The 27807-nt window shown below is 40.8% G+C and overlaps 2 protein-coding genes across 5 annotated transcripts; both read left to right on the forward strand.

Annotated features, from left to right (window-relative positions):
- Positions 1-305: 305 nt before the first annotated feature.
- Positions 306-27632, forward strand: cdpf1 (cysteine rich DPF motif domain containing 1). 4 transcript variants are annotated; one of them, XM_034290041.1, is made up of 4 exons: positions 306-460; positions 713-824; positions 2060-2177; positions 27553-27632. In XM_034290041.1, the coding sequence occupies exons 1-4, from the start codon at positions 348-350 to the stop codon at positions 27627-27629; spliced, it is 420 nt and encodes a 139-aa protein (XP_034145932.1). In that variant the 5' UTR covers positions 306-347; the 3' UTR covers positions 27630-27632. The 4 variants fall into 4 exon arrangements, with proteins under 4 accessions (XP_034145932.1, XP_034145933.1, XP_034145934.1 ...); XM_034290042.1 differs by having other exon boundaries at positions 752-824; XM_034290043.1 differs by lacking the exon at positions 27553-27632 and adding an exon at positions 18769-18788.
- cdkn1ba (cyclin-dependent kinase inhibitor 1Ba) lies at positions 4211-8157 on the forward strand. Its single transcript, XM_010887150.3, has 3 exons — positions 4211-5052; positions 5870-5986; positions 6729-8157. The coding sequence occupies exons 1-2, from the start codon at positions 4605-4607 to the stop codon at positions 5977-5979; spliced, it is 558 nt and encodes a 185-aa protein (XP_010885452.2). The 5' UTR covers positions 4211-4604; the 3' UTR covers positions 5980-5986; positions 6729-8157.
- Positions 27633-27807: the final 175 nt, after the last annotated feature.

Genomic DNA, 27807 nt, shown 5'->3' on the forward strand with positions numbered 1-27807 from the left:
TAGGATGTGCTGGACAAACAAGTCCGATCCATGGAGGCCCCACCTCTCAGTGGAGTCTAGTGGAGTCCATGCCTCAACAGGTCAGGGCTGTTTTGGCGACAAAAGTGGGACCCACACAATATTAGGCAGGTGGTCATAATGTTACGGCTGATCGGTGTGGTCCTTCCCTAGCTCTGGTCGACATTCCAGTCCAGTTGGGGGCGGTAATACACCTACAAGTGTGGTTGCCAATCGCCAAATGAACTCCACAGACGAAGAAGATTATTACTCCAGTCCAGTAGGTGGTGACAAAACCATGTTGCCCATATTCCGCAAAACAACAGTGAAGTTGAACAAGACCAGTCACAATGGAGCCGACCACAGATGGGGTGTCTCAGAATACATTTACGTGTCACTTGTGTAGTTTATCCACGCCGTTCACATACTATGGACAGAAACCTCCCAATACAAGGGCTATTGTGTAAGTAGAGTTTTGATAACAGCGTCCTTGTGACGATTGTGTCAACTCAAGATGTGCTAATGCTAACTGGCTAACATAGGACTCAATTAAGTTGGTCCTAGCTAGGCTTCTTTAGCTAGTACTAGTCTAGAGAACAGGCCATAACTAGCTTCCCACTACACTTCAAGTATATGCCAAAAGTCAACAGACAAGGTATTTAATCAGAAGGTTGTACTTCCATCTAACCCTCCTGTTTCTCTTTCTATCCGCCAGTTTGTTGGAAGAGTGTTTTGTGACAAAAGATCCTTTTAGTCCCGACAGAGAGAAGTTCCTTATCTTAGGATCCAACTGCAGTTTGTGCCACATCCCAGTTTGTGTTGGAACGGTATGTTGTTTGCTTGTATGCTTTAGACTTTGGTCAGTTACATTAACTGACTGAAATCTACAATGCCATAACCCAGGAAGCAATTCTTGTTTATTTTCTCATGGCTAATCGGATACAATATTATCCAGAATAATATAAATGGAGATTTCAGATCGATGATCAAGTGACTGGAAGGGATGTGCTTCAGAAGACACATCTCAACATTGAATGTCCCGAGTCCCCTGGGAGTTGCTTCGATAAAGCAAGGACTGTTAACTGTAATCCTTTGCTAATAAGCCACTAACCACAGCCAACGCAGTCAAGTCAACCTCTCTAGCCAGTAAAACAGCAACGCAGCTACATTTGTGTCTAAGCAGTTTTTCTAGTGATATAGATTCAACCATAATAATGAGCTGATTATGCGGCATTTTGAAAAAGGTGTGCCATTTTGTCAGCTGATGTAATAGATTGCCTTGCAAATACAACACTAGGCTGGAAGCAGGCAAAATAATAAATTGCACATCTGTCAGTAATAAATATATTCAGCAAGATGTTGATGAAAACAGCTGTTTCATAATAGCAACATCTGGGAGGATCGGAAAGCATTGCATCAATTGAGTCATGACTGCAACGTGATCGACCAACATTATACTCATTACTAAACATTAGATGCTGCAAAATCAGTTCAATGCAAGATGGCAAGTTGTGTACTGCTTTATATTACATCAAGATTAGGTGTCTGGTATAGCTGTCCCATCCAAACTATCCTGTATATCAGTTTTAATGTCCGTTCTAGAGTTAACTTCTAAAACTTCTAAATAATCAATTGCACAATCCATTTCATGCAAGTGTTTGAATGCTATAGTTGGCACTCAGATATGCATTGTTAGTACAAGATCTGGAATATACCTTCTTGTTGCTAGCGTGTGGAGCTAGGACCGTGTTCACTGGCTTGGGTTTGTTTGTCCTGTAAAAATACATACAATCAATGTGCATCTGTGAATTGTTAAATCAATATATTTTGCCAATGGTGGTAGTAGTAGAATGGACCTGAACATTTAGGAGATTGATGTACTCAAAGTTGGCTTATTTTGCATGCCTCACTATACCATGAGACATACATTCCTTTATCACTGAAAATTATAGAAGTCCTGTTGTCTGTATAATAGGGAATATATGCATTTTTGCTCAAATCATAAAATATTTAAATAAAATTGATTGACACTGCATGTCTTGTTTTCTTACTCTTCTTCCAGGGATGCAGCCTGTTCTACACCAAAAGGTTCTGCATGCAGTGTGTGAACAAACACTTGGACCAGTTTCCACCTCAGATTCAAGCTGAGCTGGCCAAAAAGAAGCAGTCATCAGTTACAGGTGTTTCATGATTTCTATAGGAGATAAAATGAAAGACTGAACTCTAGGGGTACAATACAAAAGACAATCTATTGACTTCCATTTAGGAATTATATCTCACTGATGTGGCTAGTGTGCTTGCCTTGGTGTCAGGTAACCCAGGTGTTTCTGCTTTTGGGATCGACAAGTTTCTGTTTTCTGAGAAATATACAAACATTTACAAAAATCCCAAACCAGCTCTTTGGCCTTGCCCCTTGGCTCTAAGCTCCCTACATTCTCAAGTGTTGCTGACAAAACTGAGAGGGTGACTTTTGATATGTGGCCATCGGGATCAATAAAGCTGTTAACCTCAGGACACACTTAAATTAAATAACACCAAACTTGTTTCACTTTATAATAAAACAAGGATTGAATTGAAATAGCATATCACTGCTGTTGTTTTAGAAGGCTTTGACACTTTTCATGTAATAATAAGAGATTTTATTTTACATATCAAGTGTTGAGATCGCTCACCCTCAGAACCATAAAAGGAGTAACCAAATCCGAAGAGGTTTAGTCCAAACTAAAGTCTAGTGAATCGTGTCCTGATAACAAAAATAAAGCTACTTCTGTAACTCATCTGATATTGTTCTCTTATGCCCCAGACAGCATTCATTTTATCCTGAGCCAAGTCCCTCATTTAGGTCTCGAAAACAAGACTAACAAATGATTGACATATAATTTAGAACATCTACTCTATGCATTCCTTTGTGTGATATTCATGCAGCTAAAAAAAAAAATCTGTTTTAAGGGAACATGGGAGGGACTAATTGGCTCCCTCAGCTTTGGGATACTTGTGCAAGTGGTGAAAGTGTGGGTGAACCTGCCAGTAGAATTCTAAAGGTGGAGAGGAAGGGGTTAATTTAGGATTTCACTTCCATGCATTGGGCTACATCACATGACCTAAATTCTAGATTTCAATATTTTTTTCAGGGAATGAAACAGTTTTGATATAAAAAAGGCTTTAAATCTGTTTACGATGCATGCTTGCCCAAAGACCGCTTTTTACTTAGTGCCATATTGTTTTGGCCACTAGATGTCAGTAAATAATTTTTATTTATGGACGAGAGGGATACTGCTTATTATATCCTTTATTAACAGTGGCTGAATGCAAGGAGGCCAACTTCAAAATTTGTATACATTTTTGGAGTATTAGTATCATTAAAAAAATAACTAAAATATTTTGAAAAAGCATATAAAACTGAGATTGCGTGCAGTTTGCACTTTGTAAATGGGCGTCGGCCAAGAAGTGATACGTTCTGTTTTTTGATGGATGACCTCATTGTTTATGTCACAAGATGCGTAGACTTTTTAACCTTTCAGAGTAAAAGGAGAACTCTCTGGTCCTAAAGAAAATGCTTTGTTTGCCTCCCAAAGGGCCCCTTATAACCTAATTACACTAGTGTACTACTTCAAAACAAAGCCTTATGAGCCCTAGTATAAAGTACTGCACTAAATATAGTATAGGGGGCCATTTGGGATGAGTCCTTAATTGCATGTGTCCCAGTGAGGAACTTCAAGTACATAAGTAGTTTTAACCAGAACTGTTGTGATTGTCGATGAATGTGTTGGAGGTAGACACGTCTGCAGCTGTGATGGAAGGCATTTTAAATGGTGATTTCACACCATAGTGAAAGTTGATTTAAAACCTATATACTGGTGTGTGGTGATTCATATTGGAGTGCTGAATCTTAAACACAACATTACCAGATGCAGGATGGGTGTAATTCCACTAAACCTTTTCCACCCCTTTAAGGAGACATCTGCTAAGAAAGAGTTTAATACCCTTCTCAGTGTCATTCTAGGACTGTTCATAAGACTGACCCTTTCTTTTGCCATAAAACTGATATAATTTAGGTATATTAATAAAAACAAAAATATTACTTTTATTCAACCACCTTGGGCATTGCATGGTTTTTATTACCTTAGACATGTTCAATAAATATTTGTCTGTTTTTTTATTTTATTGTTTTATTTATTTTTACTTAATATTAATTTATTCAAATCTTATCGCTACGAGTTCACTATGTGCAACTATCTGAACTTTTTCTGATTCTTCTTCAATATTCAACTTTAAAATAGGTAGGGGCGGGTCCATGTTCTTCAACCAATGAAGCTCATTTTCTGTTTATAGGCCTAGCGTTAGCTGTAGTTAGTTCCTCTCTAACGCCATATTGGGTACAGCACATATGAGTTGTTGGTTGTTTTCTTGCTTCTTACTACGGAACTGACAGTGACCTGGTCCTCAAGCCTTCTCTTGTTTTGGGCGGATTGTTTTTCGCTTACAAGGGGTAGTCACGTTGGCTGTTTTACGCATGGTGTGCATGCATTTAACTTCTCACCCAGATCGCATATTTAAAAGGAATATTTTTTTCAGCATATACCGTTGCTTGCGTGTTGGGGCGTTTTATGTGCAACAAAATGTCAAATGTTCGTCTTTCGAATGGGAGCCCGACATTGGAAAGGGTGGATGCCTGTCCGACGGATAACACGAAGCCCTCGATTTGCAGAAATCTATTCGGAACGGGAGATCCTGAAGAACGTAAAAGGGTGTGTTCGTTGCAAATCAAAGAGATGGCGAAGAATTTTAGCGATAAATGGAATTATGATTTCATTAACGACGAGCCCCTTCCCGGGGGTACATATACATGGGAACTGGTGGAAAGTCCAGCTGCATTTTACACCAGACAGCCCCACAAGCGAGTCAGTCCCACTGAAAATATGTACCAGAATGGGAATCACGATTACAGCTGTCCTACGAACGAGTCTGAGGTCTCCACAAACACCGAAATGAGCGAGCGGCAGACGGATGGTCCGATCTCTGACAACCAGGCAAGAAAAAGACCATCAAGTCCAGGTACATAGTTCCCTTTTAAAAATGTACTTGAACATTTTGTAGTGTTACCATTGTGTTGCCTCAACCAATCGAAAATACATATGGCAGTCTACATAGGGTGTGCAATGTCCGACTACGTGCGAGGAACCTAGGCGTTACATTGTGGCAGAATATATATTAAAAATGTTGTCGCTCTTCCCGTGTAGATTGTGGGACCATCTGCGGGAAGGCTACTTTACACCTGTATATTACAGTACTTCTACGGGTTTACGATCTAGTATGCGACTATATTGACCATCTCCTGGACATTGGTTGTCGCGCACACCTGTGTGTAGACCCGAAGAACTGTCATTCAGTTTCAAGAAAATATATTCGCCTCTTTACTTTTGGTACTAGTTTAGAATGTGTTTTCTTGTTTTTGAGGTGGACTACTGAATAGCATGATTATGTAAGTCTCAATTTCGGGACGCAAGTTCTAGAAGTTTGGTATGGCGTGATGGGGAGTATTATAACTACTCAGTGTCCCAATACGGACTTCAGATGTTGCGTCCTGAAAGTAAGAACCAAAGTACTGAAAGGATTTGTAATTTAGATTCCCCTGTTTAACTTTTCATTAGCCAGCTCTGTAAATAGAATCAATAATCTGTCCAGATGCGTACTTACTGCTGGATAAGCATTTTTTTTTTTTAGCTTTTAAATAGGATTTAGCGCATTTGGTATTAAATTGCCATCTTGGATGTAAAGCATACCGACAGACTCAATCGCTGAACCGTTTAACAGGGCTAAATGTTTTATTTACTTAAATTTACTGACATGTCTCTGCATTGTATTTTAGCAGAACCCGAAAGTCCAAGTAAAAGGTTATGTTCCAGTGAAGAGGTTGAAGTCATGTCAAAGTCAGTACAACAGACACCCAGCAAAAAAGATTCCAGGACACATGAACACTAAAACCGAGGTAAGAACCTCATCATCTTCAAGCATTCCTAATGTACTAGTACTGAACAGAAATAAAAGTGCAACATGAAACAATTTCAAAGATTTTACTGAGTTGCCTAAAATAAGCTTTTTGTGCATATGGAAAATTGCTGTGGTCTTTAGTTATAGCTAATGAAACATAGGACCAACACTACATAGTGCGTTCATGTTTGTTCAGTTGCCTGTATGTTTTCTAGTGAGTTTAAAAAAAAAGTGTGAATGACAACAATGTTGTTTGCTTATGTGGAATTTGCATGTTCTTTGATTAGCCTAATCTTAACCTTTTTGTAGTAACCTTATCATAAGCATTAGCTGTGGAGCAAAGTATGGATTTTAAGTGGGTAAACTTTGTTTTGAAAGTGTTAAAAAGTGTAGGTGACACTACTTCACGCCTTCCACCACAGCTGTCTTTGTCTGTTATTAACATAAACTAGTCTAGTTGAAGTGCAGAACAGTAGTAACGTCATTAGCAGGCATTGCACGAGGAAGAGATGTTTTTAAAAGAACAAGCTCTGCATGCTGCTGTGCCCCCTTTCTCTCTGTCTCTGCTGCAGTTTTATGTTGATATGCATTGTACACTAACACTGTTTACTTGCTTACGAAAAATACACAATGCATGCTCCTGTAGAACTACACTAGGCTTGTGTTTTTACCTGTATCCCCATCAGTGAACAGAGCTCATTTTTACTCCCTGCCAATATTTGCCATTGTATTCCCTACAGCAATGAGACATTTTTCGTTGAATACTGTACTTCAGGCCATGAAGAAGAGAGGAGGGATCGAAGACATGACAAGATCCAAAATGGGCCTTTCTCTGGGTGGAGGGAGGCTGTGCAAGCACTGAATATTTACACTAAAGTTTTGGCACTCAATTTAATCCAACTGCCTCAAAAGCAGAAAATGTAGCAGTGTGCAAAAAAAAATGATATTTTTCTTTTTTGCTCAGTTTTCTTTTTACTACCTACAGTATGTTTCATATGTAGCAGCATAAAAAAACAATATTATTTTGATTGAATGTGCATAAGTTTGACTTGAAGAATTGCTGTGCAGTTTTCAAAAATGTATGTTGTTTCTTTGTAAAAGTGGTCATTTGATATCCTTGTTCAGGTATAATTAGTAGTTGCAGTAAATGCAGATTATTTCTACGTCAGGGTTTTTGAGAGTATTAATCAAAGATTCCGTTTTTAGTTTGTGGCTTTATGCAGTGTTCTGTAGTAGTACATAGTGTTAAGGCCGGTTTTCGAAAGCTGATCATTGGGTTTTGGGGTCAATTACATTTCAATTGAGGTAATAAACTCAGTGCAGTTTTCCTAATACTTTTCAGTAAGAAAATTATAAAAATTTCAGAGTAATTCCTGAATTTCTATGTGACTGATCCCACTTCTGCTGGTCATACACTAAGGTCACACTGTCAATCAGATAGACTTTTGTTATGACCTACCTATATAAAGTTTACATACAATAAAATGAGCGATATATAATACATTGTTTCTTATTGGAAGAGGAAAAGATCCTGCCAAAGTTCCCACGTTTTAATTATTATGGAAAAGTGAACACACAAGTGGGGCTTAGTCAAGGCAAAGGTGGAATTATTGGTAAAAAGAAGAAAAATATGAATACCCATTTTAAAGCAATATTATACCACCTTAAAATCCGTTGATTCCCTTTAACTTATTCATAATGTTGGTCTAGTATGACTAGAGTAGCCTACACTCTCAGATGTGTTGTAACCACTGGGCTATTACACACTTACGCAAACATGTGAATTGACATGTGAATTTGCCTCTAATTGTGTGTTGAATTCATGTTGAGCATGACGTGGCACTCTATAGACCGCAAACATTATCAGTTCTCATCTTTGAGAATAAAGACAAAGTTACACTGCATGGTCTGTGTAAAACTTTGAAGTGTACCTGTGTATATTTCCTTGTAAAAACACTGAGAAAACTATACTAACTTATTTATGTTCAGCTTTTTGTATCTGTGGGTGTATGAATATCCAAAGTGGCATTTCCTTTGCATTTTCTTGTAAATACTATACAAGTAATTTTTTGGATACAAAAGGTTGCAGAACTGAGCCTAATTAGAAATATACCTGTATATTTTGTATTGTGTCTCTAAAACTGGCAATCATTTGATTAAAAAAATGAATAATTAAATTCACTGAGTTATTTTTCAGATATTTGCATATAATATGTACATTGAGTGTTTTGCATAGGTCAGTATTGTCACTGTGTAAGACATTGTTACATTTTGGTTATGGGGTGTAGGCCAACATCGACAATTTTAAAGGGGTGGGTTATTAGTTTTATGAGATATGAGGTTTTATTCGTCAGAACTATGCTCAAGGACGTTGGCCGCATGGATTGTTACTTTATAAATGACACCGATATTTGAGATTCTTTGGAGATGAAACCGTGGAACAGATTCCACGAAACGTGCTAAAGGAAGAGCTGTGCAAAAAAGAAGGATTCATCAGGACTTTGATCATCTCGTGGAGCCGGCGCTAGTCTGCGCTGCAGAAAGGTAACAATCCTACCTGTAGGCTTCATGTGCTTACTACAGTTCCGTGTTGGGAATACTACAGTCATCGCAATATACACATTGCATGGTATCAACAGTTACACCCAACTCAAAGCTACACGTGCAGATATACGGGCGATTATGTATTCTTCCCTGGAACTGGAACCGTATACCGATTTAAATTGAGAAAAACACAAAAAACATTACTGACATTCGCGTTCTCCAATCAGACACGCGTTAAGAAAGACACACCACTAATGACAAGGATTTAGTTGGGCTTTTACTGCAGCCAGGTTCGAACGGAGTTAACTCGGGTCAGGACAGCGTGTTCTTTCCGAGGAGCACACCCCCCAAGTACTCTCATTGGCTGGCTAGGGTTTTCTTGTTTATGCAACTGGGAGGACTGTGTAAAAAGAATAGAAGTGCCTGTGCTGACCTCCTTTCGCAGTGAAAAAAGAACAATTTTGAAAAAGAAACGATCATATGTGCTCAGAGGGGAGGAAAAACAACTATAGATTGGACAGTAACATAAAGGAATGAAGTAGAATAGCCTGTAGAACAGTTACCTAGTTCTGCATTGGTGAAAGGTATATTAAATATTTGTACTGTCAAATGTTTACCCAGTGAAAATGCAATGGTCTGTCTAAATAGTAATGGCTGTGTACTGTAGTGATAAGCTTATACTGTTTGACCATGTAGTAAAATGACAACCACATCCCTGAGTTGTTATCGATATTGGAGTGTGATTTAGTTCTACAAAGCCTGTTCACATACTTCCAGTTAATCCGAAATTGCTGACTTCCTATCAAGCTAAAAACATGCACCGCTTTAGTGAATTGTGTGTTGTATACAGCATAGTGTCACAGAAGAATGAAACCAAATTCTTGGTATTACTCACTTTCTTCACTACCTGGCTGCTACTATGCCAGATAAATTAACAAGAGAGTGGAAAATACCTAACCATTCAAGTAAAATAGAACTGGAATACATAGTTTGAAAAGTCCTGGACTGAAAGCTGTATCTCAGTCCCACTTTTCTATAAACAGAGCCCATGTATCAAAACAGTAGTCCAGCAACCATCAGAAATAAGTAATTATGTTGTGATTATACAGTTATGTCAGTGAATTGTATCTGTTGATTTTATTTTTTTGATTTGTGCACAAATTGCCATTGAACCTATAATCTACAGTGATTATAGATAATGAAAGCTACCGAAGCTACTAGTGTTTTCCTGTAAGTGACGGTACTCCAGTTCATATGAAACACCCATTTCCTCTACATTTCCTCAATTAACCACAACCACAGGGCATACAGCTTTGTGTGATGTTGTTGGCCCGCAGTTAATGAGAAATCATTTACATGTACCCCTAAATCAGCTACTGCATGGTATTATGTCGGATGTATTTTATTTGTTTTTCTCTGTTGAAAAAAGGGAGGTGTACTAGGCCAAATTCATATGTGAAGTGATTCAGCGTTTCACATAATAGAGAGAGCCATGCACATCAGGTTTTCTCAGTGTCCACATCCAAACTAGCTAATCATTTCTTCACGAGAGGCTACAGTTCATATCAGATTGAACCGAAGGGCACTCAGGATTCAATAACAACAGATTTCTGGGGTTATTCTTGATGGACGGGATGTTACAGGGCAGCAGCCAACCCTCCTAGACAGTGTGTGTTGCTGTTTGACCCAACTCAACTGGCAGAAAGGGCAGGATGTCACCTTTTCACCCCAAGGTAATACATTAAATGAGTAGGTGACATCATCCGCCTGCACTGCCAGGTATGATCTCAAGCATGGGTTAGTTAGCTGGCGCGTGTTTGTGTGTGTGTGTGTGTGTGTGTAAAGTGGAAGAGTCCCCTCATTCTGACCCCTCAATAGATATGGCTGTGTTTGCATGTACCGCCCCATAATTGCCTCTCTTTGACCCTATTTGCTTTACCTAGTAATACGAGGTGTAGGGTTTTATATTTGAATCCACTCCAGCTCAAAGAGGTGTGTGTGTGTCTGTGTGTGTGTTTTTATGAGTTGCCTGAAGCCATTCCAAATGTATTTAAGGCAAACACTAACCACATTTCCGTGCTGCGGGAATTAGCCAAGGCCTAATTCCTACAACAGATAATGAGAAGAGAAAAGGATAGTAAAAATGTGAAATGTTGGAACTGGCACTATTAATAGACGATTAGCAGAGGCCCAAAAAACATGAGCTCATTCTCTGGCATCTCCACTGGGAAAAAAAAGAACAAGCCTACTTTATGAATGCTCTTATTTTATATTGTAAAGGCAACTCCCCATCTGATTTTGTGTTGTTATTAATACAACTGATTTTTTACAGAGGGTGAATTACCTCTTTTATTTCCACCTCTCTTCCTGGCCACCGTCAGTGCTCTGGCCCTAAACTCCAGTCCCATTATGAACCTGTATCACTAAGCCGGGATTCAAATACCCACTCCAAATCTTGATACACGTTCAGCTTTTTCTTTAGCCTGTCTGTGAGCAACCGGTGGATAGGGTTGGAACTTTTGGATATTTCTATTTGTTCCATTTTAAAGAGACAAGCTCGGCCAAAGCACAGAAGAATTGGCAGTATTTCAAATAGCATTTGAACCCAGGTTGATCTGTGAGTGAGTGGGAGTCAAGTGAGAGGCAATGTTAGGCTCTGGCAGAGATTTGCTGAGCCCAGGTTGGGCCAAGACATGTCCGACTTCAGAGCAAGATATAAAGCAAGGGGCTGTGCTTGACTGTGTACTTTTTACACATCTTGGCTCCTTGACACATGGTGTCTCGCTGTGTGAACTCAAGACACACGCTGAAGGGAGTGCAGAGTGTGTGCTTTTGGTTTGCTTGAAGCAAAGTGAGTGTGTGGCTGTAGTGCTTGGAGGGTCGCCCCCTGTTCGACCCCACCCCCCTCCCATCCACAACCTTTCTTCACTCCATTTGTCTTTCTCCCTTCCTGTCTCACCCTCTTGTGGATCACATGTCTTTAATTTCTTTCATCTTGCCCCAAGGGGTTGAAGACATAAACTTGTGCTCTGGAGGGAGGGAGGGAGGGAGGGAGGGAGGGAGGGAGAAAGAGAGAGTAGAAAACAGCAACTTGGTTTGAATAGGCACCAATCAACTGTGGAGGTGACCTGTTGCTTCCTGCTAATATCTCGAGGGCATGTCCATTTGCCTCATACATCAGTTCACAAGCAGCTGAAAAATGGCACGCGACACCAGACAGGTAGGACAGCAATACATAACTAAATTGCTGTGTGCTTTCCTTTCACCATTACATAGAGAACACCTGTCTATTGTTTTATTAACCAGACAGAGCGTTCTGACTAATGTGTTGCATTGGCAGCATATGGTTCATTTTACAAAAATGCGGGCTTTTTGACGGCAAAATTTGTTTTTTAAATGCAGAAAATAGTTAAACCCTTCACATTAAAATCTAATTACAGCTATGACAGCTTAAAGCATTGTTACAGTTAAGAAATCATCATATCACGTCATTACAACATAAATTACAGCTTAATGTGTTTATTATTAATTTTTTTGTTTCTCTCTATATTTCATAAAAATTGTCATACTGCCTTTTGGCACATGTATTCATTTTCTATCAGTGGTTTTGTTGAGTCATACTTCTGAATGCAGCAGCAGGGAAGTGACACAAAAGTCATATTAAATTAATTTGTGATGCCAGTACACCAATATGCCATGCAGTAACTTCAGTGACACAATGTGAAACCAGTGATATGTCCATTACACGTGCCTCTTGTAAAAATTGTCATATTACTTCATTTAAAATGAGACATTGATATTTCATTGTGTGATATTTTAAAATGCTGACATTCAATCACGTATTCTGAGGTGACATTGGTTTATGTGGGAGATATAAGCCGATCCGTAATAACATTATGACCCATGACAGGTAAGTGAATATCACTGATAATCTCATTATATCATGGCACCTGTCAGTGGGTGAGATATCTTAGGCAGCAGTGAACATTCTTTCCTCAAATGTTGATGTGTTAGAAGCAGGAAAAATGGGCAAGCGTAAGGATCGGAGCGACTTTGACAAGGGCCAAATTGTTGATGGCTAGACAATGGCCAGTCAATGGCTTAAACGTGGCGTTCTGTCTAAACTCTTGTGGGCCGTTATTTCTAATAGTGCCACAGATTCTCAGGTATTGAGATGAGGACTTTGATTGGAACACTTTGACATTCACCTTTTAATTCTTTAGTCACTCTAATGTAGCTTTGTTTCTTGTGCTTGGGATAATTGTCCTCCTGAAAGGTAAATTTTCTGAAGCAGGTTCTCTTACATATGAAGCAGGGTCTCTGACAGTATTACCTTTATTTTGAGCCATCATTCTTCCTAAAATTGAATCAAAATGTCCAGTCCTTGCTGATGAGATGTATCCCCACACCCATGATGCTGCCACCACCACACTGTAACTGTAAGGACTGGGTGTATTTTGAGGAATTAGCAGGTTTTGCCACAAATAGCAGGTTTTTCAAATGGCTTTTATCAATGTTTAATTCCAGTGACATTGAAATTGAAGGGTCAGCTATTACATGTAAGTTATTCAAAATATTTACTTTATTTAGTTTTTAACTTTTGCAATAGAGAGGGAGGAATATATATATTTGTTAAAGTAATTCACTAAGTCAGACTCCTGACATGACAACCAAGACAATTTCATGGTAGTGACCATGTTCTACTGTTGAGAATGGAGACCCACACACTGACAAAACACTGACACCCACACACTGACAGTTTGGACACATTTCCAAACTGTGACTGAAATGCAAAAATCATGCCCAAAGAAAACAAAATGTCTATAGTGCATGAAGGGAAAGTGAAAAATAAAAGGACATACATTTCAGCTATAATCAGGACGTCATCAGTTTGAAGCTGGACCTATAGTTTTTTTTATTTTATGTCAATGGACATGTCTCTTTTCAAATATAGTTCCATTTTGGACCTTTTGAAGAGCGCAGAGGGGTTTTGTCTACTTCACAGAACCCATTATATAATACACTGCTCAAAAAAATTAAGGGAAAACATAAATCACACATTGAAATATATTGAAGATCAAAATCTTTACTATACATCATGTAATTCGTGAGAAAAAAATGACGTAACACTGAACCAAAATCACCAACCGACTGAGAGCTAGATTCAAACTCACACCAAAAATCTAAGTAAATAATTGAACTCACAGGCTGTTCCAACTTGCTTGTATATTATCACGGCAACTCATAATGTGACTGTTGTGTCTATGGCCCCCATGTGCCTTTATGCAGTCCCGGCAACATCTGGGCATGCTCCTGATGAGACGGCAGATGGTGTCCTGGGGGATCTCCTGCCAGACCTTGGTCAGGGCATCAGTGAGCTCTTGGCCATTCTGTGGCGCAACTTGGTGGCGTCCTATGCACCGTACATGTCCCAGCGGTTCTCATTGGATTCAGGTCTGGGGAACATGAGGCCAGTCAATGGCATCAATGCCATCGTCATCCCGGAACTGTCTACACACTCTGGCCACATGAGGCCGGGCATTGTCCTGCACCAGGAGGAACCCAGGGGCCACTGCACCAGCGTAAGGTCTGACGATTTCATCCCGGTACCTAACAACAGTCAGGGTACTGTTGACTAGCATGTGGAGGTCTGTGCGACCCTCCACGGATATGCTTCTTTAGACCATCACTGAGCCACTGCCAAACCAGTCATGCTGGATAATGTTCACCATGGCGTCTCCAGACTCTTTCACATCTGTCACATGTGCTCAGTGTGAACCTGCTTTCATCTGTGAAGACAACGGGGCGCCAATGGCGGACCTGCCAATTCTGGTATTCTCTGGTGATTGCCAATTGACCTGCACGGTGTTGGGCTGTGCGTACATCCCCACCACTATCCTGCTGGAGATAATTTTGGTAGGGCTCTGGCAAGTGGTTCCCCTGTTCCTGCTTGTACAATGGAGTAGATACTGTCCTGCTGCTGTGTTGATGCCCTTGTATGGCCCTGTCTAGCTCTCCTCATGTAACGGCCCGTCTCCTGGTATCTCCTCCATGATCTTGAGATTTTACAGGGAGACAAAGCAAACCTTGCGACAGCATGTATGGATGTACGTCCTGGGAGGAGGCCTAGACTACCTGTGCAACCTAAATGGGCTCCAGGGTACCGACTTATGCTATCCCCCAGTAGGACAAAGGGACACTAAGCAAAACGCAAACCTATGAGAAGAATCAATAAGGAAGGTTGTCCTGTGGACTACCACAGTGCAACTCTGTTGCCCTCTCCAGTTGCACCTGTTGTCACTTTCATTAGCACCAAAACAGGTGACATTGATTCACAATCGCTTATAGGCTTCCTAACTGGACGGATTTGATATCCCACAGAAGTTTAATTGAGCTGGTGTTATTACTGTGCTTGATTACAGGTTTCCTTATTTTTTGAGTAGAGTGTGTATAAAGAATCTTGCAATTGAACTGTCCTTACGTATGTTTTGTTAACAGTTAAACCTTAAATTAAAAACAATACTTTTCAGTATTCTGTGTACAGATTCAGTATACATCTGCTGTACCAATGAACATCAGAAGACGATCATGTGTTTTTGCCTGTAACTATCTGGAGAGATACAGTGCCCTCTACTAATATTGGTACCCTTGGTAAATATAAGAAATACTTGCTGTGAAAAAGTGTCTGCATTGTTTATTCTATTGATCCTTCATTGAAAATATAAGAACATTTTTATTCTTAACATGAAGCAAATATTTTTCTCAAATATGTGTGCCACAACTATTATCCCTCCTTCATTTAATACTTTTTTCCAACCACCCTTTGCCAAGAATAGCAGCTCTGTCTTCTCCTATAATTGGTAATGAGGTTGGAGAACACATGGCAAGGGATCTGAGACTATTCCTTCAAACAGAATTTCTCCAAATCCTTCAGATTCTGTAGTCCATGTTTTGCACTATTTGCTTCAACTCATCTCACAGGTTTTCTATGGGGTTTAGGCTAGGGAGGACTGGGATGACCCTTGACAAAACCTTGATTCTGTGGTCAGTGAAACATTATTGTGTTGATTTTGAGGGTGTGCTTTGGATCATTGTTCTGCTGGAAGATCCAACCACGGCCCATTTTAATCTGCCTGCCAGAGGCAGGTTTTGATTTAATATCTGCTGGTACTTGATGGAGTCAGGGCCTTTGGAATAAAAACAACCCCCACAACATCAAAGATACACCATCATACTTCACAGTTGGGATGGAAGTACTTTTGTTCATGGCTATCTTTCTGTCCACGCCAAACCCACCTCTAGTGTTGGTTTCCAAAAAGCTCTATTTTGGTCTCATCTGTCCATAGAACCAGGTCCCACTGAAAGCACCAGTAACATCTGGCAAACTGCAGGGGCTTGAGTTTCTTGCTTGATGACAGCAAATACTTTTTATGGCAACACTGCCAAACAACGTGTACGTATGTAGGTGTCTGATCTAAGTTTTGGAGACTTTCTTAACCTTTCAACCTAACTAATGACTGCAAATCTCCAGCTGTGATCCTTGCAGATATTTGAACTATCCTCCTCACTGTGTGTGGCGTCAAAAAATGCATCTCCTCCCAGCCGATTGTTCACTTCTCCAGTTGATTTAAACTTCTCAATTATTGCCCTTATAGTGGAAATTGGCATTTTCAACCATTAATCTATCTTCTTACCGCCCTTTCCTGATTTGTGCAGCTTAACAACCTTTTGTCACATTACTGTATTCTCAGGTCTTTCCCCAGGTCATTAGGGATGAAGAAGGAAGTCAAGGCTTACCACTTGTCCCTAACATGTTTCTAATCAATCAGGTGAACTTAAACATTTTAAATATGAATGTGAATATACTTCAGTTAGGTTTTTGTGTGAATTCCTAGGGGTTACAATAATTGTGCATTGAAATATTTATTTCATTCATTTCACATGTATTTTTCTTCTGAATGGTGATGGGCTGAAGAGGGACAAACTCTCATTTGAGAAAATGGCATCCTAAAGCTGTCTGGAGAAATAGTATGTCATATTGAGAGTAAGACTGTGGTGTAGAAGGGAAATTCCAACAGGGATTTGGGGAAATTCTGAGAAAAATCTGGGAAAGTATACGTTTTAGGCCAACAAGCAGCCCTGCAAGATGGTCAAGATGGTGGTGTGGCGAGAAGAGCAATGACTCACTAGGTACACAAAATTTGGGGTTAATGTATTATTCAGTTTAATCAATGTACAGCTGGAAAATGTGTTAGGTTAAATCAATCATGGGATGATATAATATTATTAGGGTGATAGCGGACATCAAGCCTAGAGACGCAAACATGCATACACCGACTCGTTTCTGTGGTGACCCGACCGGTCCTAATGGTCGGTAACATTAGGGACATAGGGTTCACCATTCCCTATGTATAACTGTGTGTTTGTGTGTGTGTGTGTGTGTGTGTGGTAGTAATTATTTGAAATGTATACGTAACCATAACAGAAAGATCCTGCAGAGCAAAAGAAGTCACTGACCACTAACCACAGCTGTGAATAGCATTAGGTAGCTACCATCGGTGCCTTCTGACTGTCATACAGAGGTGATGGAGTTGTTCCTGCCTATGTAAAATGCGGCCGCTAGATTAAGATGGATTGAACAGGCTTTCCTCGAAGTTGCCCTTCGACTCATTTATCGGGGCGACGTTGCATTCTTCAAAATCATAGGGGATTACTGATTACATAAGAGGAAACACCTAGAACAGGTCTAAAACACATTAGCATAGTCTGCCTCATCGAAACCACAGGAAAAATCATGCAGCGCTTTCGAACTGTGGAATAAGTTGGACAAAATTGACACAGAAGTGCAAAATCGTTACATAGAATAAAACCATCGAATACAAACATTCTGATAGTTTAAACTGTTTTGTTAAGCGATGGTAAGCCCCATTCATTTCCATAGTGGCTAGAGAAAACGTGTGTACTATGTGGCAATTAACAATCTATTCCCTGATAAAAACAAGCACACATCCCGGCCAATGTGTAAGCTCTAGAGATTTAGGCTTCGGGCTAAGTTCCAATCCATGCTGCTTCCCAAATTACACCATATTCACTTTATCAGTGGTTCCCAGACTCAAACAAATGTTTATGTAATCTGAAAGGAAATGTCTGGCTTTCAATTTCAATTTTAAAAGTTGTAATGGTATCATTTAAAATTTGGCAGTGCATCATTGGTCTTCTTGTCATTTATACTCACTTAAGACATAACTTAATGTGTAGAATTGCAGGAAATGAGCTTTAATGGCCCATGATGTTCCCCAGTGAGAGAGGGCCCCAGTGGGCCCTTGAAAAGGTTTTTGCAACCATTGCCCTACACCGTACAGAGTGCTACTTTTCGACCACGGCCTAAGGAATGACCTCTGGGCCAAAGGGGTGCACATTCGACAAGTGGTTTTACATTCCCCAAAAACTAAAGCTTCTACTAAGACAGACTCTGAATGCCAATTTTAAACATGACTCTGGAACTGTACGCTTGAATCCTCTGGAATTGCTTCATGTGTGATGCTACCCATTTCTATGTATTTCTACTAAGTTCTGAAAAACGATGCCTTTGACTCCAAGTCATGCCGTCATGCAAGACTTAGGTGCTCGATGTACTTCTGTAAACACAGTTTTACGTGTGCTACACGTGAACGAGGAGTCTTTGCCTCATGAACTGCGCTGCTATGTTGTGTCGTGGACTGTGCCATATGTCGGGTCATGAACCTGACCTGCGGTGTGTGTCTCAAATGGTTCCCTAATCCTAGACGCTGTGCGTGCGCGGTAAGACAACTTCGCCCCGGGAGCACGAGCACAACTGCAGGCCTTTCTCATTCTCTGCCGCTCGCTGAGCCTCTCGCTCACACGGGCCTCTTTTGGAGCCCAGAGGAGATTGTGGGTTCAAAATAATACCTGAGCTCTGCAAATACAGAACCACACATGCATTTTGTCTCATTATTATGTAGACAGTGATATGGGCATTTTTCAGTATAAGTATCTTATCTGCACGCTGGGCTCGTAATGGGGCATAATGGGCTTGAGATTGTGTCCTCATATCATCCTCATCATCCCATTAATATGTCTTCAGTCCTGGGTTTGCTGTGCAAACAAGGGTGGTGGTTTTGGCTATAGTCTGCACTGGGATAGGGAGAAGACTGGCTGAATAGAGAGGAAAAGATAACTGAGACCACCGTATTTTTCTCTTCTTTCTTTACACAGCGTAGTAGGGCAGAGCAGGGAGTTGGCTTGGCTGCCAGACAGACAAAAAATACTACCAACTTGTGGAATGTCCTGGCATCCAGGACTGAGTTGAACTGCACTCATTACCCAGAAGAAAAAAGACAAGCTTCCCCAGGCTGGGAGCCAGGAACTCCAAATCAAACAGAACACTGGAGAAACCTTAAATACACGCCCTAAGGTCTAAGCCCTTAATTTGCAAGTTCTACTAAACTAACATATGGAATTGTTTTATGATGGTTATACCATAGATCATTTATCAATTAGATGTTTTGTTTTAGGACCTACTGTCACTGTATAACAAAAATATTAGACAATTCTTTTAAATTTCAGGCCAATAAAAATGAAGCATGTCAAAATGTGGCTGAACATATAGACTAATGAGCCAAAACATTATGACCACTCACAGGTGAAGGGACTAACGTTGAACCAACCCGCAACTTACAGGACTTGAAGGATCTGCTGCTAATGTCTTGGTGCCAGATTCAAACAGCACACCTTCAGGGGTCTTGTAGGGTCCACACCTCAGCAGGTCGGCGCTGTTTTGGCGGCAGGCGAGGGAGCAACAAGCGTATTAGGCAGGTGGTCGTAAGGTTTTGGCTCATCGGTGTATAAATAAGTTAATAAGGAGGTTTGTTTTAAAATGTCTTTGACATACGAGAGCTATAAAGACTATAGAAATACTACTGTAATTAAATGTTATTTTTGACCCATATTTGATACTTTTCACGTGCTTTTGATCCCGTGTACGTTTTGGTATTGTTACAACATTGGTACTTAGCTAACCTTTAGGTTAAGTGTGCATTGGTGAGTTAAAGTACCAACACAGGCGTGATTCTGACAGCCCACTGATTTTACGGTGAATATTCAATTGTTGCTTGAATTGTTCTGTCCCATCATGTTTTTTTTACTGGTACCCAGTTTGCCTCCCAATTTCATGATATCTGATGTCGTGATTAAGTCCTTACTTCATTGCAGCGACTCTGAAGGGACTCGGGACAGTCAATGTCAAGATATGTGTCTTCCAATCTAATTGTTACCACAATGTTTGCTCAACCTGGAAATCTAGTCCAGAATCGTTATATGCTGCATGGTTCTGGCCAATTTCAACGCTTCCGTGGGAAACCTGGACTTATCCATGCTGTCCCAACATAGAGGGAAAAATTACTCTGTGTCTTCAAAAGGGTTTTGTAATTGGGAAGTTTTTGAAAGTCACAGCCAAAATCCTAAAATGCTAATGCCTTATCCCAAGATGATTTACTCCTATAATATGTTACCTATTTGTTTTTTACTGTACATTTTGTTTACTGTGATTGTCTTTCCCAGATACTGTAATGTCTTGAATTTTTTTATTTATTCCCTGTGCTATTATAGACCTACTGTATCTTGTATTTGTTTTAAACCAGCTAATCCAAGATGAGTGATTGTAGTGTGCATGCACAGGATATATTATATGTAGAATGTAAAATAATTCCTGGAATATTTTATGCAGCCCCCCACCCATGGCACATGAAAATGTACCTGGTTGATTGGAAACCTCTATCTTCTGTGTTATGACCCATCATCACTTGTCCTCTCCACATTGTGTCACATGGTTACAACTTCATTCCCGTATTAAACCATCATTTTTGCCAGCAAATCAAAGTAATTGTTTCAGATCAAAGGGATAGATTCATAGCTCTAGCTTATTGTGACACGTGTCTGGTCATTGGGCTGTAGAGGTGAAGGTCAGGTAATTCACGCTAAGGCCAGAGAAAACGCTTTGGGACATGAAAGTGTTAGAGTTCGTCTGACCCAGAACGCAGAGAAATCACACTGACCACGTAAGGTAGGTTCAAAAGGTTTTAATGGAGAAACAGGGTACTCAGAGAGTACTTTGTAGGCAGGGTCAGGGCTGGGAAACTCCTGGCAGGTCCGAAGCTGGAGGAGAGCTGACGGCGAAGAGTCAGAGTGGTTACTGGACACGAGGTGAACAGGTGGAGAGGAGTGTACTGATGGTGTTCGAAGGTGGAGGCGAAGGCTGCAAACAGGGACCGAACCACCCAACTCAGGGCGGAGGGGGAGCAACCCATAACATTAAGTATCAAGGAATTACCCATTTTACCATTAGGACCCTTCTTTCCTAAATGTGGCGTTCTAGCAAAGAAGGGACTTGCGTAATCCCTGGTTCTGTAATGTGTTCTTGCTAAGGGAAAAGGAACAATCAATCGGTTAATGTATTTTGTAATGATGTTTCTCAGTGGTGTAGTGCTATTTCATTTTTTTAGGTGGGGAGCACGTATTAAAAATGATAATGTAGTAATATCTCAATGAATGTGCACTGAGTAGGCTGCCCACTGTTATTGAATAGGCATATCATTATTGCAGCTCATGCGACTGGTTGTCTTGGTGCTCTGTGTGAATTTGATGAAAAGGGTTTGTCATGTAATACATGTAAAATGAGTAACTAACACTGAATTAGAATATATCAAACTTATACATATATTATACATAAATATATTTTGCATATTGATTTGGGAAAATTTAATTTGAGATACAATATTTTAAAGAATGATTTTACTTTTCCTTTACGTCTTCCATCGAGGAAGCAGAGGATGAGGGCTCAGAGGTGGACTCGTCCATCACCCGGGCTGAAGTCACTGAGGTGGTCAAGAAACTCCTCGGTGGCAAGGCACCGGGGGTGGATGAGATCCGCCCTGAGTACCTCAAGTCTCTGGATGTTGTGGGGCTGTTTTGGTTGACACGCCTGTGCAACATCGCGTGGCGGTCGGGGACAGTGCCTCTGGGATGGCAGACCGGGGTGGTGGTCCCTCTTTTTAAGAAGGGGGACCGGAGGGTGTGTTCCAACTATAGGGGGATCACACTTCTCAGCCTCCCCGGGAAAGTCTATGCCAGGGTACTGGAGAGGAAAATACGGCCGATAGTTGAACCTCGGATTCAGGAGGAACAGTGTGGTTTTCGTCCGGGCCGTGGAACACTGGACCAGCTCTATACCCTCTACGGGGTGTTGGAGGGTTCATGGGAGTTTGCCCAAACAATCCACATGTGTTTTGTGGATTTGGAGAAGGCATTCAACTGTGTCCCTCGTGGCATCCTGTGGAGAGTTCTTCGGGAATATGGGGTCCTGGGTCCTTTGCTAAGGGCTGTCAGGTCCCTGTACAACCGAAGCAGGAGCTTGGTCCGCATTGCCGGCAGTAAGTCAGACTTGTTCCAAATGCATGTTGGACTCCGGCAGGGTTGCCCTTTGTCGCCGGTTCTGTTCGTAATTTTTATGGACAGAATTTCTAGGCGCAGCCAGGGGCCGGAGGGTGTCAGGTTTGGGGACCACACGATTTTGTCTCTGCTCTTTGCGGATGATGTTGTCGTGTTGGCCCCTTCAAACCAGGACCTTCAGCATGCACTGGGACGGTTTGCAGTCAAGTGTGAAGCGGTGGGGATGAGAATCAGTACCTCCAAATTCGAGGCCATGGAGTGCCTGTCTCAAGTGGAGGAGTTTAAGTATCTAGGGGTCTTGTTCACGAGTGAGGGAAGGATGGAACGGGAGATTGACAGACGGATCGGTGCAGCTTCTGCAGTAATGCGGTCGATGTATCGGTCTGTCGTGGTGAAGAAAGAGCTGAGCCGAAAGGCGAAGCTCTCGATTTACCGGTCAATCTACGTTCCTACTCTCACCTATGGTCATGAGCTTTGGGTCATGACCGAAAGGACAAGATCCCGGATACAAGCGGCCCAAAATGAGCTTTCTCCGCAGGGTGGCTGGGCGATCCCTTAGAGATAGGGTGCAAAGCTTGGTCACCCGGGAGGAGCTCAGAGTAGAGCCGCTGCTCCTCCACATCGAGAGGGGTCTGCTGAGGTGGCTTGGGCATCTGTTTCGGATGCCTCCGGAACGCCTTCCTGGGAAGGTGTTCCGGGCCCGTCCCACCGGGAGGAGACCCCGGGGAAGACCTAGGACACGCTGGAGGGACTATGTCTCCCGGCTGGCCTGGGAACGCCTCGGTGTCCCCCCAGAAGAGCTGGAGGAAGTGTCTACGGAGAGGGAAGTCTGGGCATCTCTGCTTAGACTGCTGCCCCCGCGACCCGGCCCCGGATAAGCGGAAAAGAATGATGATGATGATGATGATGATGATTTTACTTTACATTGGCTTGTAATAATGACTAGACTGAAGTCTTCCTACAACCCTCCCTTCTGGGGTACAACACGAGCCGGTGGATTCATGTATTCGTTGGGTCATAACAGATGCATCACTTGCAACAACATGTGTTCTTATATTCGAAAAGGTAAAGTAGCAACACATTATGTCAACCCTGAACAACTTTGTTTATATATTTATTGGAGCCAATTTGGTTCACCAAGTTATAGCCAATATCTCAAAATATCTCAAAAAAGGGATTCAGTTGGTGGAATCACCTTACATTAACACTGTCCAAGAGAACCTAATCTTTGGCGTGTGATGTGAGATAAAATGAAAGTGTACTAGTTCTGTTGGGACATGATTAGAAACCTTCCTGATGCCCTTGACATTTTTTTAAAGGGATAGCTCAGGATTTGGACTATAATCTGTTGCTGTCAAGGTTATGATTGGAGGTCTGGCTGACATTTTCTCTGAAAATGATTTATCATTCATTCGATTTCAGCTACTAAGCCAATTCCAATTTCTATTTGTGAGATGTTGGTGCCGTTTAAGCATTGCAGCACTGCTGTAGGCCTTACAGTATATAGGCCACTGTCTTGGCATAGGCAACAACAGGTTGCTAAGCTATTTTAGATGCAGTAATGCCAGTGGCGTGAAAGTACACCACTCAGAATTGTTATATTTCTACCATATTCCTTCCTAGTCTTTCCTGAAATATATTTTTGGACATTGTAAAAATATGACAACAGGAAGTAACTGAACATGTGCCATTCATTCTATGCATCTTCTGAAAATAAAATCCAACAGGGACAAACATTGTTAGATAAAACAACAGAAGGATGGAGCACGCTAAACTAACAAACAAACTAGAAATAAACAATTTTTTCCTGCTGGAGACAAAGCATCTATTACAAGTGTGAGCTACCACAGCAGAAGCAGACAAAGTACTGGATGGGTTTCATTAAAAGACACAATTTCTTTCAATATTCTCAGTATATATATTGCTAGATTGGTCTTGTGGTTGAGATGAGACTTAGATTTGCTTTAGATGTTCCCTTTTAGCACACACAAACAAGGGCAAATTCTGATGTGTGTCTGGTTCTCGTTTGATGTGGAAAATGCACACCGTTGCCTGCGTTTTATCTCATGTCTGAAGGCGTTCAAAATTGATTCTCAAAGATAGTGTAAGGGGCCTAGCTGAAATCATAAACTACAGGCCCCCAGACCATAACTCCTTCTCTATTAAACCTTTACAGTTGGCATTATGCGTTCGGGCAGGTAGTGTGGACTGCTGAATGGTGAAGCAGGAATTATTACTCCAGAGAACAAGTTTCTACTACTCCAGTCCAATGATGGTGAGGTTCACACCACTTCAGCCGACACTTGGCCAGGCGTGGGGTGATCTGAGACTTGTGTGCGGCTGCTCTGCCGTGGAAACTCATACCATGTAGCTCCCGATGAATACTTATTGTGTTGACTTTACTTCAAGCGGGAGTTTGGTAGCAAGTGGTGCTATCGAGGACCAGTACTGCTCCGTACAGACTGCTATGCACATCAGCATTCAGCGGTCCTGTACTGTGAGCTTGTGTGGCCTGCCACTTCATGGCTGAGCTGTCCTAGACGTTTCCATTTTACAAAAACAGCACTTGCAGTTGAACAGACCAGCTCTAGCAGAAGAGAATTTTGACACACTGACTTGTTGGAAAGGTGGCTTTCTATGCCAGTTCCAAGTTGAAAGTCAATGAGTTCTTCAGTACAGGCTTTTGTGGGGCTAGTTTTGATCTGTGAAAATTGTATTGGCTGTTGTGATAGATTTTTTTTTTTTACTGCTGCAGTGTAGTCTGTAAAAGCTGAATAGCTGGTGTCCACATAATTTTCTGCCGTGCAGTGAATGTCAAGATGCCATCTGTAAAATGTACCACTATTCATTGACCAATCAAATGTTCTATTAACAATATGTAATCCCTCTTGATTTAGATGAATATAACCTTAGTTTACTCCAAACAATTACAAACTTTACAAACAGGACACATTCTAGTCACAATACAGTCATTCAGTCGGTAATAATGTTTTTTAATTGTTTGTCTGTCTTTCCTTGGCCTCTGTCACGCAATGTTTCTTTGTTTCTGAGACAGACTAAGATAAACAGTATGAAAGACAAACACAGGTTGGTTGGTTTGCCTGTTTCTGGGTATTGCAGCACCCTAAGGGTGTGTGCTAAGAGACAGACCTGTGTTTCTCACAGAGGCCGTCAGATGAAAGGGTATTATTTTCAAGCCTCTCTCACTGGGCCAGTCATTAAATCAGAGTCATCTAATTTGGGACAGGTTATTCTCTACAATCCTATGCAGCTGAAATAGAGCATGGAGTTACTGTTGAAATATTATTTTGTTTGGACCAGGTTTTAGATGTCACTGGATACATCCCTCTTTCTCTCATCCTCTCTCTCTTCAGTGTGTCAGGTCCCTTAGGCACAACAATCACCCTTAAGGATGCTCAAAAGAAAACATCTGAAGTAGGAGCACTTAAGGGGTTTTCAGCACTTCACAGACATTGACACTGAGATCTCTTTCTGTGGTTGTGACTAGACAACAGCATGCCAAATGCGTTTATAATTCATATTTATAATACCCATTAAAGAAATTGCATCTGCAGTGTAGTGACCATAGTGTATTGGTTCCTACATTGTGCAGTTCTTATGATGAATGTTAGGTATGGAGTTGTTTGAAACAGACAAACAAATGTAATACAATCCAGGATTAGTACAGGATTATCTATGCTGGAATATTGGCTAACACGCAATAAATGAATACAGTCATACAATACAATTGAAAAGGAAACTGATAATACAGTTAATGCAGCCATATACACAATATTCATACTGAGAACAAACAGCACATGACGATTTCTTGCAGGGCAGAAAAGGTTTTTTCCGTCTCACCCAAACACAATATGATAATTTGCAGCGGAAGTGCGCTAGCTTACTCATGATATCCCCAGACAGATTTCTAAAGCTTGTCTTTGTGTAATGTTGACCAGTATCATCATGTTAGACTGTAGATTACTGTAACTGGGATCCTAATATCTGGTGCGTCTGCTAATATTATTATAGCTTTACCAACAAACTGTGTACTTTTAAATGGTGAAACTGAAATTAAGCCAAAACACCAGCACTTAAAAAAAAACACACTAGCTGGCTTTGAACTGTGTGGGAGTTTCTTTCCTGTTTACAATTGAGGTGAAACGAAACATACTTTTCTTTGTTTCTTTCCGTTGGTAGGACATGAACTCAAAAATATGTTACCCATTGGAAAGTTTTGTTTTTAAAGCCATCTTATTAATCCTTAAATGTAAATATAGAGTTAACCTTTTCGTGGCTTTTAATAATTTGAGCTGATGAAAATCAGTCTAATAACCAACTATGTACCCAGGAAGCTCCAGTCTGTTTTAGGATAGGCTGATGTGCTTTGTTTAATGTTGAACAAATTGATGATATACTAATATTGACACACCACATTGCGAACATTTTTGGCACAATGTATGTTTTGTGTCCCTGTGAGCTGTGTGACTTCAGGCATGCATACACACTCCCACAGACACACACGGTCACACTCACTCATTCACTACACACCTCTCAAGACAGTAAAGGCCAAACCCAGACAGTGAGTCAAGCTAACGTAGTCCCTTCCAAATCCTGTCTCTCCTAAACGGACACCCAGACAGGTGAAACACTGGCACCCATCACTTCTATGGACAAATAAACAGTTTTTCTCTAGTAAACTAAAACATGTACAGTAGGTAGATTTATTTACACAACTGTGAGTTGCTATAGGTACGGGTGTCTGTTAAATTACTTAACTGTAATATTTGGGTAAGTTTAGGGTGGGGGTGGAGTGGCAATATTGTGTGGTACAGTCAGTCTTCAGGATGTGTCTCAGGTTCTCTAAAGCTCATACACGTCGTCATAACTCATTTGGGCAGCAAGCAGTTTTGGGTGGCTGTATTTTTTGATTTGGCTAAAGCCTTTGACTCAGCCATGATGTTCTACGTAATACACAACATAGATTTCCACAGAGGACTGTCTAGCCTGGTTTGAGAACATTTTCCCTGACAAAGTGTATATTCTGATCACCTTGTATTTATCTCTGTTGGTCTCTATGGCTGTTCTGTAAGGTTTCATTCTAGAGCCCAGCCTATGTGCTGAAGATAGTATCTTATAACGGGCTTCGAACTGATTAGTGTGCTTTCTATTCTACAAAATAGCTTTAATAATATCCAACTAACTCCTTAATGGCAAAAACCTAAACTGAAGTCTATGACTGGAACAAATTCCAAAAGACCTTTAGGCTTGACACTTTGATCACACCTCAGTCCCTCAAAAACAAATTTAAAAAGCTGCTATGAGATCAATGCACCCACTTATTCGTCCAGCCTTTCTTTGTGTCGCGCTGTATTTAAAGGAGCCAACTGTAAGTTTTCCACCATAGAGACACAGGAAAAAGGCTTATTAAAGGGAAATGGGGATATATTGTTTTCTATTGCTATAGTTATGATTTTCTCTTGTTCCTTTTGCTCTGCCTATTGTGTAACTTTGCCATTCTCAAAGAAATTATTTCTTTCTTTTGATATATAGACATTGCTTTCAAGCTGTCAAGGAATATACAGGCTGAAAAGGACCTGAAAAGAATGATGGTGGATCTTTATCCTTAACTGGTAAGTTACTGTATACAATATGTCTTATTTTCAAGATAGCTACCTAGCTAGAAATCTACTGTGGGATGTAAGCCTTTACGTATAGTGGTCACTATTGGGTAATTCAATCGTTTCATTAGTGTTCGAATTCATCTCACAGGAAAAATCACAAGCATACTCGTCTATACAGGGGTGT

Source organism: Esox lucius, chromosome 23 (assembly GCF_011004845.1).
Source record: "Esox lucius isolate fEsoLuc1 chromosome 23, fEsoLuc1.pri, whole genome shotgun sequence".
Classification (NCBI taxonomy): Eukaryota; Metazoa; Chordata; class Actinopteri; order Esociformes; family Esocidae; genus Esox; species Esox lucius.

Bases quoted from the DNA above. Each gene is read 5' to 3' on its own strand.
- cdkn1ba (XM_010887150.3), top strand. From the start codon at position 4,605: ATGTGCAACAAAATGTCAAATGTTCGTCTTTCGAATGGGAGCCCGACA. The intron at 5,053-5,869 runs GTACATAGTTCC...GTATTTTAGCAG, and splicing joins AAAAAGACCATCAAGTCCAG to AACCCGAAAGTCCAAGTAAA.
- cdpf1 (XM_034290041.1), top strand. From the start codon at position 348: ATGGAGCCGACCACAGATGGGGTGTCTCAGAATACATTTACGTGTCAC. The intron at 461-712 runs GTAAGTAGAGTT...TCTATCCGCCAG, and splicing joins CCCAATACAAGGGCTATTGT to TTTGTTGGAAGAGTGTTTTG. The intron at 825-2,059 runs GTATGTTGTTTG...CTCTTCTTCCAG, and splicing joins TCCCAGTTTGTGTTGGAACG to GGATGCAGCCTGTTCTACAC.